Source organism: Erythrolamprus reginae, chromosome 9 (assembly GCF_031021105.1).
Source record: "Erythrolamprus reginae isolate rEryReg1 chromosome 9, rEryReg1.hap1, whole genome shotgun sequence".
Lineage (NCBI taxonomy): Eukaryota > Metazoa > Chordata > Lepidosauria > Squamata > Dipsadidae > Erythrolamprus > Erythrolamprus reginae.
This window is the reverse complement of record NC_091958.1, coordinates 38,857,673-38,874,107: the sequence shown is the minus strand read 5'-3', so window position 1 is coordinate 38,874,107 and position 16,435 is coordinate 38,857,673. Positions and strand designations below refer to the sequence as shown.

At 47.8% G+C, this 16,435-nt stretch overlaps 2 protein-coding genes across 5 annotated transcripts in view; one reads left to right on the top strand and one right to left on the bottom strand.

Annotated features, from left to right (window-relative positions):
• Positions 1 to 3,383: 3,383 nt before the first annotated feature.
• On the bottom strand, positions 3,384 to 10,949 carry PGP (phosphoglycolate phosphatase). The gene is made up of 2 exons (XM_070760891.1): positions 10,301 to 10,949; positions 3,384 to 5,359 (listed from the first exon to the last, which is right to left on the bottom strand). Exons 1-2 carry the CDS (start codon positions 10,914 to 10,916, stop codon positions 5,034 to 5,036), a joined length of 942 nt encoding a protein of 313 aa, XP_070616992.1. The 5' UTR covers positions 10,917 to 10,949; the 3' UTR covers positions 3,384 to 5,033.
• E4F1 (E4F transcription factor 1) overlaps positions 10,625 to 16,435 on the top strand; it is a 21,996-nt gene continuing 16,185 nt past the window's right edge. Inside the window, exons 1-6 of one of the 4 annotated variants that reach the window (XM_070760880.1) lie at positions 11,259 to 11,472; positions 12,554 to 12,681; positions 12,937 to 13,033; positions 13,921 to 14,114; positions 14,305 to 14,425; positions 14,793 to 14,945. In XM_070760880.1, the coding sequence (XP_070616981.1) occupies positions 11,322 to 11,472; positions 12,554 to 12,681; positions 12,937 to 13,033; positions 13,921 to 14,114; positions 14,305 to 14,425; positions 14,793 to 14,945 (844 nt within the window). In that variant the 5' untranslated portion in view covers positions 11,259 to 11,321. Of the gene's footprint in view, positions 11,150 to 11,258; positions 11,473 to 12,553; positions 12,682 to 12,936; positions 13,038 to 13,920; positions 14,115 to 14,304; positions 14,426 to 14,792; positions 14,946 to 16,435 lie in introns of those variants that run through there. The other 3 variants (XM_070760879.1, XM_070760882.1, XM_070760881.1) reach the window with 3 other exon arrangements.

Here is a 16,435-nt window from a genome sequence, read left to right as displayed (position 1 = left end):
TACTTCCAGGCCGAATCTCTCTTTGGTCAGTTTCCATACATTATTCCTTGTCTGGCCTTCAGGTACTTTGGAAATAACCTGACCTCCTCCAATTGGAAGACTGCTATCCTGTCTCCCTTGGCCCTTTTCTTCACTAGACTAGCCATGCCCAGTCCCTGCAACCCTTCATCGTATGTTTTAGCCTCCAGTTCCCTAATCAACATGGTTACTCTTCTCTGTAGTTTTTTTAGGGTTTTTTTTTATAGTGTGTTGACCAAAACTGGACGTAGTATTCTATGCATGATCTTACTAAGTCTTTATAGAGTCCTGCTAGAGGACTCAAGAGATTCCAGGGCAAGCCTGGTCTGAGATCTGGGCCACGCGGGCCTGTCATCATTTGTCATTTTTCTGTGGCACACCTGCCCTTTCCTCTTGCCAAGCAATCATACCTGGCAAAAGATCACAGCAGCCGTCCTCCGTCTTCTGAGACCCACTGATAACAAAGAGGTGGGGCGGATGAGAAGAATGCTTTTATACCAAGCCTTCTCATTCTCCACCTTCAAACAAGGGTGTTTTTGTACGTCACAGCTCGAGCTTAAAACTGGGCACTATTCCCTCAGCCCACCACCCTGAGCCTCACTCTGTTATGGCTGAGAAGCTGAGCTCTGCAGTTCCTGCCATCTGCTAGTAAACTGGGTACTAATGAAGAGAAGGACAAGGGATCACATGGTGATCCTTGGGTTTGCAATTGTGGATCAACTTGGTCCTTTTGCGGGTGCACAAAGTTCCTTTGCTGAAAAGACATCAGTTTTACCCTTTGTTTTGCAAACTTCTTTTCTTAACTCCCCTACTTCAGACAAATCTAGTTGGCCGATGGGAGAGTTTCTCAAACATGGCAACTTTAAGACTTGCGGACTTCAACTCCCAGAATTCTCCAGGTGAATTTTGGGAGTTCAAGTCCCCAAGTCTTAAAGTTGCCAAGTTTGATGACCCCTGGCCTATGGAATTGTTTTTCAGTTCCTTTGGGGGGGGGGGACTAGGTGGAGTACAACTGGGTTTCATGACTACTCAGTATCTCTTTTTACTCAGGGATCCTATGCTGGTTGGTTGTTGTTGTTGTTTTTGAAGGGACCCAGGATGAAATTAGATGCTAATAAAAAAGCTATATCGAAGGGCATGTGAGGCGTTGTCTTGTTAGCTCTAGTGCAAATTCACGTGCTAGCCAACTGATTTTTGCCACTAGGAAAGGCCGCTTCATCCTCTGGAGGCTTCAGGGAAGCTTCTCTGAAGCCCCAGAGTGTGAAAAACATTACATCAGGCAAACCAGTGGTTTGGAAAACAGACTTGGGCTGTTTTTTGCACTCTGGGGCTTCAGGAAGCTTCCCTGAAGGCTCCGGAGTGCAAAAAAATAGCATAACAGGCAAACCAGAAGTCAGTTTTTCCAAACTTCTGGTTTGGCCATTTGTTCACCATCCCAGGCTTCAGTGAAGCTTGTGCAAATGCGCAGGTGCAGCATGAGGTGGTTGCGCATATATGGGTGAAGGAAATGGGCGTGGGCATGTGCTTGCATGCTAGCACACATACACACCCTTTTGGCACACAAACCAAAAAAGTTTCACCATCACTGTGCTAGCATGTATTGGGTTTCACATGGAATTCATTTGTAATTGGAGGATGGGGGGGGGAATCTCTTCAATCTCTAGGCTCATTGTGGGTGGGGTTCTCTTGCAAGGAGTGCTCCAAATCCAGTAAAATGCAGGTCTCCTCTAGATCCAGGGCCATTCGATGCCCCATTGGATAATCTGGATTGGATTCTTTTCCCTTGTCTCCAAGGCAGGAGGAAAAGAATGCCAGGTATTCTGTTTGTTCTTTTCATGCGGTTTTGGAATCTTTCTTCTTGCCCGAAGTCTATCCTGCTGCAGCAACTGAACTTGCTGGACTCATCAGGGCCTGGGACTCGGCAGTTAGCCAAACTCTATTTTTACTGCATGGGCTCAAAATACCCTCATGGAGTTGTAATTCATTTGGAGGAAGAGAAAATTGCTAACTTCATCTCCAGCTTCCATCTCCCACACTTATTTTATTCATGCTGCTAAAGTTATTGCAAGCTTTTGTTATCGCCTCCCAAGAGCTCTGCTTTGGAGTAAGGCATATCAACAGTTGTTGGTAGGTCCTCAGGGAAACAAGAAGTTGGGCATGCTGACCCCATGTTGAGAAGCACCGAAAGTCTGGATGCAATTCAACGAACTGCGGACTTGACTCAAAACTTGCCTCCTTTGTGGGGGATGGGTTACATTGAAAACTACGGTATTACAGGAGCCGGATTGGTCAAGATAATTTAACACAAGCCATGTTGAGGTCTTGATAATTCTCACCATCACCCTTCGCCCATTGTACACCTTGTTCATCAACATCCTTGCCCCACTGCCTGGTGAAAAAGCCAGAGCCTCACCATTTTTTTGGAGGCTAATAGGGAGATGGGATGGGATTTGGGGTAGGATGGGGGAGGGGACATAAGAGAGAAGACCCAGCCTCTACCAGGTGACCATAATACAAATGGGAGCTGAAACACGCCAGCACTGGCCAGATCTAGCAGGATGGGTAAAAACTACGTGGAAAGGTGATCTCAAAATTCCTCTGGCCCCATCCCTTTAAACTGTGGAGCTTTAGACTTAAAGATGACCACCTGAATTTTGAGCTGCATATGGACCATACACAGTGGGGGCTGCCTGGGCAAAGAAACATGTCTTTAGGATATTATGAAAGGCCAGCAGTACCAGGACACCCTAACTTCTGGAAGGAGAATGAGCCACGTGGTTCACAATGAGTGCATTGCTGTGAGATGTAACCAATCAAATGGAAGTGATGAAAATCATATCTTTGTAACTCCACCACTGTTTACCTCCTGATCTCTCTTTAACCAACCTATCAATAAATCAATTTACACATCAATTTAGGGGTGCCTTGAGGTCTCATTTAGGTCATTCTTTGTTAAGTGGACCAGGTGTCCACTTCACTGATGTTTGTAGCCTTATTTGAAAAGAAACCATAACAAAAACAACACATATGATAGAAAAAAAATTGTGGTCTTTCAAACGACATAAAAATGAAGATGATTGAAGGTGAGAAAACAGAAAGCTGTTTCCTTACCTTCAATCATCTTCATCAGAAAGAGCAAGTTTTTTTCTATCACTCTCTGCTTTCTCACCTTCAATCATCTTCATTTTTATTTCAATAGAAAGAGCACATTTTTTTCTATCATATATGTTGTTTTTGTGATGGTTTCTTTTCAAATAAGGCTTCAATTCCACCTGGTCCACTTGACAAAGAATGGCCCATTTAAAATACTTTTAAGGGAAAAAAGTTTTCTTTTAGTATAAAATGAAGAGAGCAGACACACAAAAAGCAAGCAAGAGTTATGTTTAATATGGCTCAAGGTCTGGATTGAAGATAAGTAACAGTTTTACAGTGCCTGCTTGAGAATTTGACAGTGCAGCTTTGTTAAGAAAAGATACCATGAAAGCAGATGGCCAGTTCCACTTTGTGCCTAGCTACTTTGAACAACTGCTTCGACTACCCAAGCATTTAATGTAGATTTGACACAGACCTGAATCTCTCTGGAACTGTCTCAGAACAAGTCCTCTCAAGAGATGTAAAAAAAAAAAAAAAATTGGTTCACAGAGTTTACATAATCAAGAGAACAATATTTTAGTCTTGCAAAGGAAAAGCTGATAAATTTAAAAGAAAAAACAGAGAAAAATTATTTGAAGGCATAATAATCTATTTTTCAGCACTTCAAAAGAGGTGAAGAGATTAACATAATCACAGAATTTCTTCCGTTATAGATAACGCAATTATTGCTATATGAAAAAATGAGAAACTTCAAGCACCCTCAATACTGAAAATGCCAATAACGCAAGATAAATGAAATACATTTCAAGCAAAAAGAAGAAGTACCTTTCCTCGGTTCCCATTTTTTAAAAGTCTTTGTTTACATACTTTTTAAAGCTGACAATCTGGCAACTGATTCTGCTAGAAGAAAACTACCTGAGCACTTGAAAAGTGCAATCATGTTTACTGCAGATCAACAAGGCAAAAATGGTTCATATACCAAGATAGATTTGCAAAAGATTTTTCTTGTGTTTTATCATTAACCCACAAGATTTCAACGGGAAGCACTAAATATGTTAATATAGTTGCTTCATCAACACTGACTTCAACATGGCTTTAGAAAAAAAAAACCCTGCATTTATTTATTATTATTATTTATTAGATTTGTATGCCGCCCTTCTCTGAAAACTCAGGGCAGCTCACAATTTATGATATTGAAGAACAAAATGCTAGTAAATTCACTGTGATATGAAGAACTCCTACTGACAAATGAACTCAGCATTCTATCCTGACAGTTACTCAAATATTTCAAATACAATTCACTCTGGTGGACTTTTTTACATACTTCTTGACCAATAAAACCAATCTGCAACATGTTTTTAAAATAGGTACCGTAAACAGAAATTCTAAAGAAACATATGAAGCCTGATGGTGTAATTCTTGTTTTGCATATAAAGCAGTGCAAATGCCACTGGGCAGGAGCAAAAACATTGTGAATGGATAAAAAACCGATTTCCATTTCCCTGAAATAACTGAGCCGGAACCCAAGTAATCATAAAAACCAACCTTAAAATCAAGTCTCAGATACCAGAGCAGCTGCCCTTAAAACTGCTCAATTCCCTGAATTTCCAAAGATTGCATTACAAAACACCACAGTGCAAGGTTTAAACAGAAGCCTGCTCAGTCTCCACCCTGATACCTGAACACCAGCCAGACAGTTTGATGTGTCTGAAAGCTGATAGATACATACACACATACTTCCCTCTTTCTTTCAAAGTGCATTTTTTAAACAGGAATTTGTAAACAGAGAACTCAATTTGAATGTTGCGCACGAAAATCATCTTACTTTTGCAAGCAGCAATTGTGTGCACCGCAGTAACTTAGAAAACACTACCAGCCTGAAGAGAGACTGCGGGTGGCTTGGGGTGGAACATCTCCCTTCCTTAATCGGAGAGAGCAGGGAGGAGGTCTGCTATGCTATCCACGTAGTAATCAGGGACCAGGTTTCTGCGCTCAGGACAGCCGCTGGTGAGGTGGCCCTTGACCTCATCCAGTGTCGTGACCCCAGTGAGAGTGAGGAGGGTGGTCAAGCCGCAGGTGTTGCCCATGAGGATGTCTGTGTCCAGGCGGTCACCAACCATGATTGTGCGTGCTGGGTTAATCTTAAACTCGCTGGCCACACACTCAAACATGAAGCGGCTCGGCTTTCCCACAATGAAGGCCTCCCTCTCTGCAGCTGTCTCCACTGCTTTGACCAGGCAGCCCGTCCCTAAAGGAAGACAAAAAATAAAATAAATAAAAGATGGAAGAAATCAGCAGGCAAAGGCAGGGAATGGGCAAATAATAATAATAATAATTGATAATAATAATGATAATAATAATAATTTATTAGATTTGTATGCCGCCCCTCTCCGAAGACTAGTGAGGAACTGGGGCAAATCTGAGCAAGCCATACAACTTGGTCTTTACTTTGCTAATGGGGAAAAACCCCATTTGGCAGACGTTGGAGATGTCCTACCCTTTCAGGCCCAAAATTGAAGCAACATTTGTTTGCATCACCTTTGCTTTGTCCGATCTCACGGCCACCATGCAATCCCAGAAAATATGCCTTTTTAAATTTGGAGGCAGTGTAGAAGTGGGGTCCTTGCTCAGAAGGACTTTTTCGGCTTCAGGTCCAAAGCCAGCACATCTCCACATCCAGGGAGTGATGGCAACACCAGAAGGAAGTGCATATATAAGATGTGACCAAATTATTATTCTGAACATCAGCTGAGCAATGAAAAAGCCACAACGCAACAGAGAAACAGGCTTCAGGACGACCCAGAATTTATGTCTCTGTGGAAAGAGGCCCATTTCTATTATGTGATGAGTATTAAGGGTTCAGATCAGAGACACTCTAGAGCAGGGGTCAGGAACCTTTTTGGCTAAGAGAGCCGTAAACGCCACATATTTTGAAATATAATTCCGCGAGAGCCGTACGTATCTCCCTTTCTCTCTTTCTTTCTCTCTCTCTTTCTCTCCCCCTCTCTTTGTCTCTTTCTATCTCTTTCTCTCCCTCCCTCTATCTTTCTCTTTTTATCTCTCTCTTTCTCTTTCTCTCTCTCTCTTTCTCCCCCTTCTCTCTGAAGTGGGGAGGGCCGGGTTGGCACCAAGGGAGCTCGAGACGGGGTGCAAAAGCAAACTACTCTGCTGGCCCAGGCCCACATCGGAAGGAAGGAAGGAAGGAATGGTAAAAGGGGCGATCAAGAGAGGAATGGGTGAATGAATGGACGGAGGGTGGGAAGGAAGGAAGGAAAGAGGGAAGGGACAGGAACAGAGGAAGGGTGCAAAGAAAGCAAGGAAAGGTGTGAAAGGGGAGAGTAAGAGAAGAAGGAGTGAAAGAAGGGAATGAGGGAGGAAACAAGGGAGGAAGGAGAAGGAAAGCAAGAAATGGAGGGAGGGAAGGAAGGAAAGAAAGAAAGAAAGAAAGAAAGAAAGGGGGAAGGGACAGGAACAGAGGAAGGAAGCAAGGAAACTTATGAAAGGGGAGAGTAAGAGAGGAAGGACTGAAGGAAGGGAGGGAGGGAAGAAGGTAGGAAGGAGAAAGAAAAGAAGAAATAGAGGAAGGGAAGGTAAAAGAGAGAAAGAAAAAGAGCAAGAAAGAAAGCAAGAAAGAGAGAAAGAAAGAATGAAAGAGAAATAAAAATAGAGAGGGGGAATGAAAGAAATGGAAGGAGAGAAGGAAGGAGAGAAAGAAAGAGAAAGAAAGAAAGCAAGAGAAAGAAAAAAGAATGAAAGAGCAAGAGAGAAAGAGAGAAAGAGAAAGAAAGAAAGAAAGAAAGGCAACTTCAAAGAAAGGCTCACTGAGCATCTCTCACTCTCTCTCTCTTTCTATCCCTCTTTCTTTCTCTCTTCCTTTCTATCTCTCCTCTTCCTTTCTCTCTCCTCTCTCTCTCCCTCTCTTTCTACCCTCCTTTCTCTTCCTTCCTTCTCTCCCTCCCTCCCCTCCCTCCCTCCTTCCTTCCTCTCCATTTCTCTTTCCCTCCCTCTCTTTCCCTTTTCTTTCTTTTGGTCCACTTCTCTCTCTCGCCGCTTCTCCACTTGCCTCCCCCTCGCGCCTCGCCCTTCCCACCCGGCCACCCGCGCGCGCTTACCAGCAGCAGGAATTCAAGTAAGCCCAAAAGAAGCCATTGGCTCCGGGCGGCGTTCATGGCCCCCCCGAACCCCCAGCCCAGCTGGAGCTCCCTCTCGCCGCCGCCATCTCCCTATGACTGCCTACGGCCGCTGCAGCTCCCCCCCCCCCCCCACCGGGCCACAAAGGACACTTGCCGACGCCAGTGAAGCTTCAGCTGGGCGGGGCGCTGCCGGTACTTCCCTCCTGGGGCTCCCGCTCGCAGCTGTCCCCCGGCTTCTGCTCGATGCCGCGGTTTTCGGCGCTGTCCTGCTGTGCCCCAAAGACGGAAGGCGGGAAAAAGGCGAGAAGAATGGAGCCGGCGCTGGGTGTGAGGGAGGATGCTTTCTGTGCGGGCGGAGGACTACCCTCGCCGGAAGAGCTGCCCATCTAGCAGTCCCGCTGCCCCATTGGCCGGCAGGGGATGATGGGCAAGGGACGCCTCGGGGAAGGTGGGCAGGGTGGGAAGGGAAGGAGGGGGCTGGCGGGGGTTTAGGGAAGGGGAGCCGAGGCCAGCCTTGCAGCTCCTCGGCGGGAGGAGTCGAAAGCCACCGGGAGAAGACTGGGCTCAGCAGCAGAAGCGCCGGGCCCGCCCCCCCCCATTATCCCATAGACAGGCAGGAGTCCTGTCTGCGAGCCAGATACGGCCATCAAAAGAGCCATATCTGGCTCGCGAGCCATAGGTTCCCGACCCCTGCTCTAGAGGTCTTCAAACTTGGCAACTTTAAGACTTGTGGACTTTAACTCCCAGAATTCTCCCGCCAGCTAAAGTCTTAAAGTTGCCAAGTTTGAAGAACTCTGTTTTATACCAACACAAATTGTGGAACTGGGACAGGATGACTTGTAAAATGCCCCATCTATTAGACTAAAAGTCATTCTAAATGGCATTTACTTATATTTGAACATCATGGACATTGGATAGAAAAGCAGGATACAAACCAATTAAATAACAATACATGATTATTACTGTATACCTGGCTTTAGTCCAGGACCCAAGAATGAGGCCTTTCCTGCTTGGGGTGGGGCAGTATGCAGCTTCCACCAGCAGTTCTGCAAAACTCTATTCCCGGTATAATTAGTACAAGGTTGTTTAGCGATTGTTATGCCTTTCACTCTCAGGATTAAGTTTAGTGACTAAGTCACCAGGATCAACCTAAGATTTTACAGGCAGGAAGGCAAGCGATGTGACCTTGCAGAGCCTCAGTTATCTGAGCCAAGTTAGCAGGCTTCCAGGGTGGGGGTGGTGTTCCAAGTACAGGTAATCCTTGAGTTACAACTGTTTGCTTAGTGACCGTTCAGTTACAACAGGCCCTGAATGAAATGACTTACAGCTATGTTTCACACTTCTGACCACTGCAGCATTCCCATGGTCACCTGATCAAATTTCAGAGGCTTGGCAACTGACTCACCTTTAGGACTCTTGCAGTGTTCCGTAGTCACCCTTTGCAACCTTCTGACCAGCAAAGTCAAGGGGGAAGCCAGATTCACTTAACCACCCCCAGGTAATTTATCAAGTGCAATGATTGCACTTAACAACGACACTATCTTTGAGACCACCTTCTACCACACAGCTCCCAGCGACCGATAGGGGCCCAGAGTTGGTCTTCTCTGGGTCCTGTCAGCTAAACAGTGTCAGCTGGCGGGCCTGCGGGGGGAGGGCTTTCTCTGTGGCTGCCCTGACTCTCTGGAAACAGCTACTTCCTGGGACCCAGATTACCACCACCCCCCCACCCTACTTGCCTTCCGAAAAGCTGTAAAGACCTGGCTTTTCTGACAGGCCTGGGCCGTTGATCTGATGGCACATTACTATGATCCAGCCACTAATGACATGCATGGTTTTAACTGTTCTAAAATGTGGCTTTTCAATTGTTCTTAAGGGGTTTTAATATTTTAAATATTTTGTGTATGGGGGGTGTTGTTTGGTTGTAAGCTGCCCAGAGTCCTAGGGAGTTGGTCGGCATTAAAATTCAAATAAATAAATAAATAGTGGCAAGGAAAGTCAATGCAGACTGCATTGGTTGCTGATATCAAAGTGTTGGTAATGACCTACAAAGCCCTACATGGCATCGGGCCAAATTACTTACGGGGCCACCTTCTGCCCTATGAATCCCAGCGGCTGGTCAGGTCCCACGGAGTCGGCCTTCTCCCTGTCCCGTCAACCAGACAGATTCGCACTGCCCCCACCTTCCTTGCCTTCCCCAAGAGTCTCAAGACTCACTTATGTCACCAAGCTTGGGGAAATTAGATCTAGACCCCCTGGCCAATAAATGTGATGTATGGTGGCGATTAAATTGTTTGATCGATTTTAATAATACAGTGATACCTTGTCTTACGAACTTAATTTGTTCCAGGACGAGGAAACAATGGAAAAGTGATTAATGCGTGCAAGCCCAAAACTCACCCCTTCTGCCAGCCGAAGCACCCGTTTTTGCACTGCTGGGATTCCCCTGAGGCTCCCCTCTATGGGAAACCTCCGGACTTCCATGTTTTGTGATGCTGCAGAGGAATACAGCAGGAGAATCCCAGCATCGCAAAAACAGGCGCTTTGCTGGCAACAGAAGTCTGGAGGCGGGGCATCCCAGCAGTGGCAGCTTGGCTTTGTAAGGTGAAAATAGTACAGAAGAAGAGGCAAAAAAATCTTAAACCCCGGATTCGTATCTCGAAAAGTTCGTACGATGAGGGGTTCGTAAGACGAGGTATCACTGTACTGGGGTTTTAGCTTACGTAGTTCTTTAATTAGATTTGTTTTTGTATTCACTGTTTTATATTGTATCCTGTGAGCTGCCCTGAGTATTGGGAGAGGGGTGGCATACAAATCTAATAAATAATAATAAACAATAACAAATAATAATAAATATGGGGCAAAACTAGGGTCTGTCTTAGCACCATAAAGGGTGATAAGTCGAGGAATACCTGCACGAGTCGCTAAGAACTACCCCGCCCCGTCTACCTGCACCCCCTGCCTCCTCCAAACCACCTTTTTCGGCTCCCAGGGGATTGCAAAGGCGGGCGGGCCGGTGCAGCCACCCAGCGGAGGTTGCGGGCCGCGACCCCACGTACCAGGCACGGCGCTGCCACCCTCAAGCGGGAGCCGGTTGTCACGGTTGGTGCCCACCAGGAGGCAGCCGCGCCCGTCGCCGTCGCCCCGCAACAGATAGCGCAGCGCCGTGCAGAGCTTGCCGTAGGCGAAGTGCTCGTCGTAGCCCACCAGGACGGCGCGCACGGCGGGGTCCAGAGGGGCGCGCGCGCCGAAGTGGTCGGAGCCGGGCTCCGGGGCGGGGCCGACGCCCAGGTGCGCCACGCCCAGCGCCTCCAGCTCCGCGCTCAACGCCGGTCCGCCCAGCACGTAGGCGGCCCCGCCCGGCGGGAGCGCGCGGCTAAGGTGGCGCGCGGCGCAATAGGCTGAGCCGAAGACCTGGCTCGGCTCGGCGGGCGGGAAGCCCAGGCGCCGCAGCTTCTCGGTGTAGGCCTGACGCGTCCGCGAGGAGTTGTTGGTGACGTAGCACAGCCGCTTGGCGCCGCCCGCTTCCAGCCGGTGAAGCGTCTCGGCCGCGCCGGGCAACGCCGCCTCGCCCCGCCACAGCACGCCGTCGCAGTCGAAGAGCACCGCCTCCGTCTGGGAAAGCAGCTGCCGGGCCAACGCCGCGTCCAGCCGCCGGCACTCCTTGGCCGCCATCGCACCGCGCCTCACGAGCTGCGCCCGCACTGATTGGCTGGAAGGATGTACTGCCCCTCGGGAGACCCCGCCCCCTGCTGGCCCGCGCGCCAGGGCTTCGGCGAAGCCTCCGGAAATCCGTTGATTGGTTGCTTGGGGAGAAGCGCGCGTCGGTTGGCCGAGCGGAGAGGTTAGCCGTCCCGCCCTCCGCCAGCCGTTGGCTGTTAACGCCGCGCAGGCTCCGCCCCCCACAGGTGAGCCGAGCTCGTCTTCCCGTTGGCTGAGCGCCTGCGCGCCCGCGCCTGCCCGCCGAGGCTGCGACGAGAGTCTCGAGCGAGTCCCCCGCCGCCCCCCCGCGGCGCCGTCCCGTTGTTATGACGACACGGCCGTAAAGGCGCCATCTTGGTGGTTGCGGCGCCTTGCGACATGGAAGCCGCGATGGCAACGGGCGCTGGGCCGGCGGGGCTTACGGCAGCTGGGCCACGGGGACGCCAGGACGCTGCTGAGGCGGCGGTCGGGCTCCCTCAGTTTCCCGCCGCCGCTTTCCTCAGCCTCCCGACGCCTTTCGAAGAAGAAGGTACCGGAGGGAAGCAGGCAGGCGGGGGAGGGGTCGCTCCCTTTCAGGGCCTCCGAGAGAAGCGGCGCCTCGTCTTCGCCGTAGGGACGGGCCTGTTCCTAGGAGAGGCGGAGGTGCCTCCCGCCCACGTCAGGCCGGGCCCATCTATACATGGAAGCTTCCTGGAGCCGGGATGTCGGTCCGTCGAACTGGGAGGGTTGCTCAGCGCTCTCTGCGGCGGCCGGCCAACCTCGCAGGGGTGTTGTGGGGACGGAAGGAGGGAGCGCAGGCAGGCGGGCCCCTCCCTGGGAATAGGGGACGGCGGCTCTTCTCTTGGGTGGATGGAGCCGCGACAGGAGAGGCTTCCAAGGTGGGTAGGGAGGCCCTTCTGCCTTTTAAGTACAGGTGCCAGGAATGGAGCAGTAACAAGAGTTGGAAGGGACCTTGGAGAGGTCATCTAGTCCAACCCCCGCTCTGGCAGGAGAGCTAGACTGTTTCTGACCCATGGCTGTCCAGTTGGAGGAGGGAGAGGGAGCTCTTCCGCCGCTTTTTGGAGCTGTATAGTGGTGGCTGGCAATAGCATTTAGACTTATATATCGCTTCATAGTGCTTTTACAGCCCTCTATAAGCGGCTTATAGAATTAGTATATTGTCCCCAACAAAGTGGGTCCTCATTTACCCACCTCGGAAGGTTGAGGCTGAGTCAGTCTTGTGGTGGTGAGATTTGAACTGCTGAATTACAGATAGCAGCCTGGAGTGCTGCACTCTAACCACTGTGCCACCCATTTCTCAGGCATCCCTTTGTGGAGACTGAATCCCAGCCTGGCAGTAACTGTTCCAGTGCCAGCTTTTCTGATTGTTTAGGCAGGATCTTGATCGCTCTTCTTGTCTTTAAAAGATGCTCTTTTAGAGTTACTGCCTCTGTGTTTTGCTGTGGAATGACTGACAATTGTTTAAAACTGCTGTTGCTGTTTTATTATCCCGAGCCTGTAAATACTAACATTGGAATGAATGCAGTTGCTGTGGTTGGCTATATTTGGGGATCTCCTTTTAACACTGTCTTAAAAGTGTGACAAGTGGTCCTTATTTTCTTACCTTCTAGATGAAGATGACAGGCACAAATGTGGCCGCTGCCAATCCGAGTTCACTTCTTTGGAAGAATTTGTGCAGCACAAGCTTCAGAAACTTTGCCAGAGACCTCAGGAAGCAACCCCAGCAGCAGCAGCCCAGGCAAGTTTCTCAAAGCGGCATCTTAGTTCTGCATTTGATCTGGCTAGGAACAAGGGGGGGGGGGGTGTTTGCAAGCTGGATAAATTGCAGCTTTCTGTAGGCTCAGTTGAGTCCTAGAAGGAATATTAGCATAAGGCATTATGGGCGATGCTGTCTTTTACAGCTTCCAACATTGTAAATTCTATTTAAAAATATTTTGGAACATCCCTACCATAAGAGGTTATTTTCATATTAAAGCTCCATTTGTTCCATCAGGTGATTTCGTCAGTGGAAGCACCTATAACTGTAGCTCATATAGTTGTTGAAGCAGCTCCAATAACAGAAGAAGTCGGCAGTGTACCTGAAATTGTAGGTAGGTCCACCAGCCACTTAAAGTTATTTTAGGCAATCAATAAGTCTACTGCAAGAGTTTAAGGGGAAGTGTATAATGGAGGAAGAAATAGTGCTTTTCGTGCAGAAGATCCCAGATTTAGTTCCTGGCATCTCCAAGTATTAGGAAGGAATCCTCTTGAAACGGTGCTGCTGTCAATCAGTGCTGGCAGTAATGGATTAAAAGATAAATGATGTGGTACTCTGTGCAGCAATTTGTACAACTCAGTACTTTTCCATTGTTTTGAATAAAGATAATGATCAAAAGTCAGGTCCTCTGAAGGTTAAATAAAAACATGTACTTCACATAAAGTGCAGTGAAAAGGAAAATGTCAGGCTACGAATTGTTAAGATAAATAATATCTTAAAGTAGTTCTATAAATCTATATTGACCTAAGGTTATCAGGAACTGGAGAAAACAACATGATTACTTTTCCCTGAAGAAAAATAAAGATTTAAAGCTTTTTAATTTAGAAAAGATGTGTCAACGTTTTATGATTAAAGTGGAATGAATGAGTAGGAGTCATCCAGGTGCTTTCCTCCTCCTAAAATTTGAGCATCATGCTCAAGAATGCTCTTGAGAATACAGAATAATATCTGATTGCTAGATGAGATGAAATGTATTGGTGGATTCACAGAAAGTTATTTGTGGACTCATAATATATTTTGATGTGATCCAGAGTAAATGAATATGAACATTGCATTGAGGTGCTTCTTTACTGACAGAACCCTTCCTGTTCCTTCAGTGTTGAATTTAATGGCAGAAACCACTCCACCATGGGGGTGTATCCAATTCGGCCACCCAAAAAGTACCAATAGAAGGTAATGGAACATGATCTCCTATAAAGAATCTAACTGGCCTCTTTGCAGGTAGTGGGCAAATCAAGGAGGTTGTTGTAGGTGAAGATCATGTCTTTGAAAGCCCCAACGGCCACAGCGATGAAGACGGTGGAATTACTGAGAATGATCCAGGAGGTGCTTCTCTGGAACTTATCAAAGTTAAATTGCTGGTTAATAAGGAAGGTCGTTACATCTGCGAACTGTGCCACAAGACCTTTAAGACGGTACGTTAAGAATTTGAGCAATGCTCATGGTGCTATTAGATAAATGATAAGGAAGATGATGCTATGGAGACATAACAATTGTTGGTCTCTGGGTAAGAAAAGGCAGCAGCGTTATAGTTTGAAGTGTCACGTGCTTAAAACTAACACTGTGTCTGGCAGCACAACAAACCTTTGTATCCTTTGGTTCCAGGCCAGCATTCTCAAGGCTCACATGATCACTCACAGCAGCAGGAAGGACTATGAGTGTAAGTTATGCGGGACATCTTTCAGGACCAAGGGCTCTCTGATCCGACACCATCGCCGTCACACAGGTAAGGAGCAGACTTGGTTGGCTGTATGTAGTGACTCAGTTATTAAGCAACTTTCAAAAGTAGAACTAAGAGCCCTGGGGAAGACATTGGGGGTTAGATGGCACTTGAACAGCTCGAATGAGGGATTTGCATAAAAGGATTCCAGGATTAATTCCCTGTCCTTAAGCATTACCTTGTCCTCTATGCTCCTCCTGTTGAAAAGCTATATATAGGCCTCGCAGCCAGTCTCTCTGTTTTTGAAGGATTGGCAGCAGAAACTTCATCTAGAGGCCGTGGAGCCACGTTCCTCCACATGGTAACTTCAGAGAAGGGCGGCATACAAATCTAATAAATAATAATAACAACAACTTTCCTTTGGTTTCTCTAGATGAGCGTCCTTACAAGTGCAAGAAATGTGGGAAAAGCTTCCGGGAATCGGGAGCCTTGACCCGACATTTGAAGTCCCTGACGCCATGCACTGAGAAAATCCGCTTCAATATGAACAAAGAAATAGTTGTTAGTAAAGAGGATGTCGTCTCAGGTCAGTGAAAAAGCTCAGGGCCTGCCCTGCTCTTATCCCTATGGCTTGCAAGGTGTGTCTGCCTTGCCTTTGGGGGAAAGGAATAGAATTGATACACTTTGGCATGAGGGGAGGATGGGCACCGAAGGTTTATGCAGCAATAATTTACAGGAATCATTTATGCCATAATTCAGTGGAATATCACTAAATGAGGAAATATTAATTCACAAAAGGAAAACTCCCTGATTAGTATAATACCTGATAGAAAAGTCATATTATGGTGGTATTCAGAATGAAAGGAGGAGTTAGAGAATTAATTTATATGCCGTTCAGAGTCTGTTTGGAGTGAGCGGCATATAAATACAATAAAGAAAATAAAGAAATAAATAAAATTAAAACTTGGACATCTACAGCAGGGGTGTCAAATTCAAGGCCAGGAGGTCAGATCCAGCCTGATCCAGGCACTGGTCTACAACCTGGTGGAGGCTGTTTTCACTGGCGCAGTACTGCAAAAGGCTGTCACAGCTGAAAACAGAGCTTTTGGGGGGGGGGGGGTGCATGCGGCCCTCCCAAGCTCTATTTTCATTGGCAGAGTGCTAATAAAACAAACTTGCTTGCCCTCTGCTGCCATCCAGGGGCAAGGCTCTCGATGGCAAGGCTCCTCTGGAGGACAAGGGTTTGGCACTCTCTGGTCTCACCGTCCTCCTCTGGAGACAATTGATCCCCCCCCCAGCCCTGCCTAGTCCACCAGAGGTGCCCCCAACACAAGTGACATCAGGCTGGTCATGTCCACTTCGGCTACACTCACCATACCCCCTGAGGTCAAGCAACCTTGATGCTGCCCTCAAATGAAATTGAGTTTGACAGCCCTGATCTACTCTAATGAAGTGAATCCTGGATATTGGTGGCAAGAGACAACATGGGGCAGATCATGGATGAAATAGATCCATTTGGATTGAACATGTACAGTGGTACCACTACTTAGATACTTAATTCTGTCCGTGACCAGGTTCTTAAGTAGAAGGGTTTGTAAGAAGAAGCAATTTTTCCCATAGGAATCAATGTAAAAGCAAATAATGTGTGCTATTGGGGAGACCACAGGGAGGGTGGAGGCCCTGTTTCCTCAAAGGAGATTCCTAGAGAGGCCCACAGAGGCTTCTCCCCGCCTTTTCCGGCCCTGTTTCCTCCCAGCAGATTCCTAGAGAGGCCCCACGGAGGCTTCTCGTCTTTTCCAACCCTGTTTCCTCCCAGGAGATTCCTGAAGAGCCCCACGGAGGCTTCTCCCTGCCTTTTCTAGCCCTGTTTCCTCCCAGGAGATTCCTAGAGAGGTCCAACGGAGGCTTCTCCCTGCCTTTTCCGGCCCTGTTTCTTTCCAGGAAATTCCTAGAGAGGCCCCACGGAGGCTTCTCGTCTTTTCCAACCCTGTTTCCTCCCAGGAGATTCCTGAAGAGCCCCACGGAGGCTTCTCCCTGCCTTTTCTAGCCCTGTTTCCTCCCAGGAGATTCCTAGAG

What these genes read in the sequence shown, in the direction of transcription:
- PGP (XM_070760891.1), bottom strand. Translation starts at nt 10,916, where the DNA reads ATGGCGGCCAAGGAGTGCCGGCGGCTGGACGCGGCGTTGGCCCGGCAG. An exon ending in GGGTGGCAGCGCCGTGCCTG is followed by an intron (nt 5,360 to 10,300) that starts GTACGTGGGGTC and finishes GTCTTCCTTTAG; the next exon opens with GGACGGGCTGCCTGGTCAAA.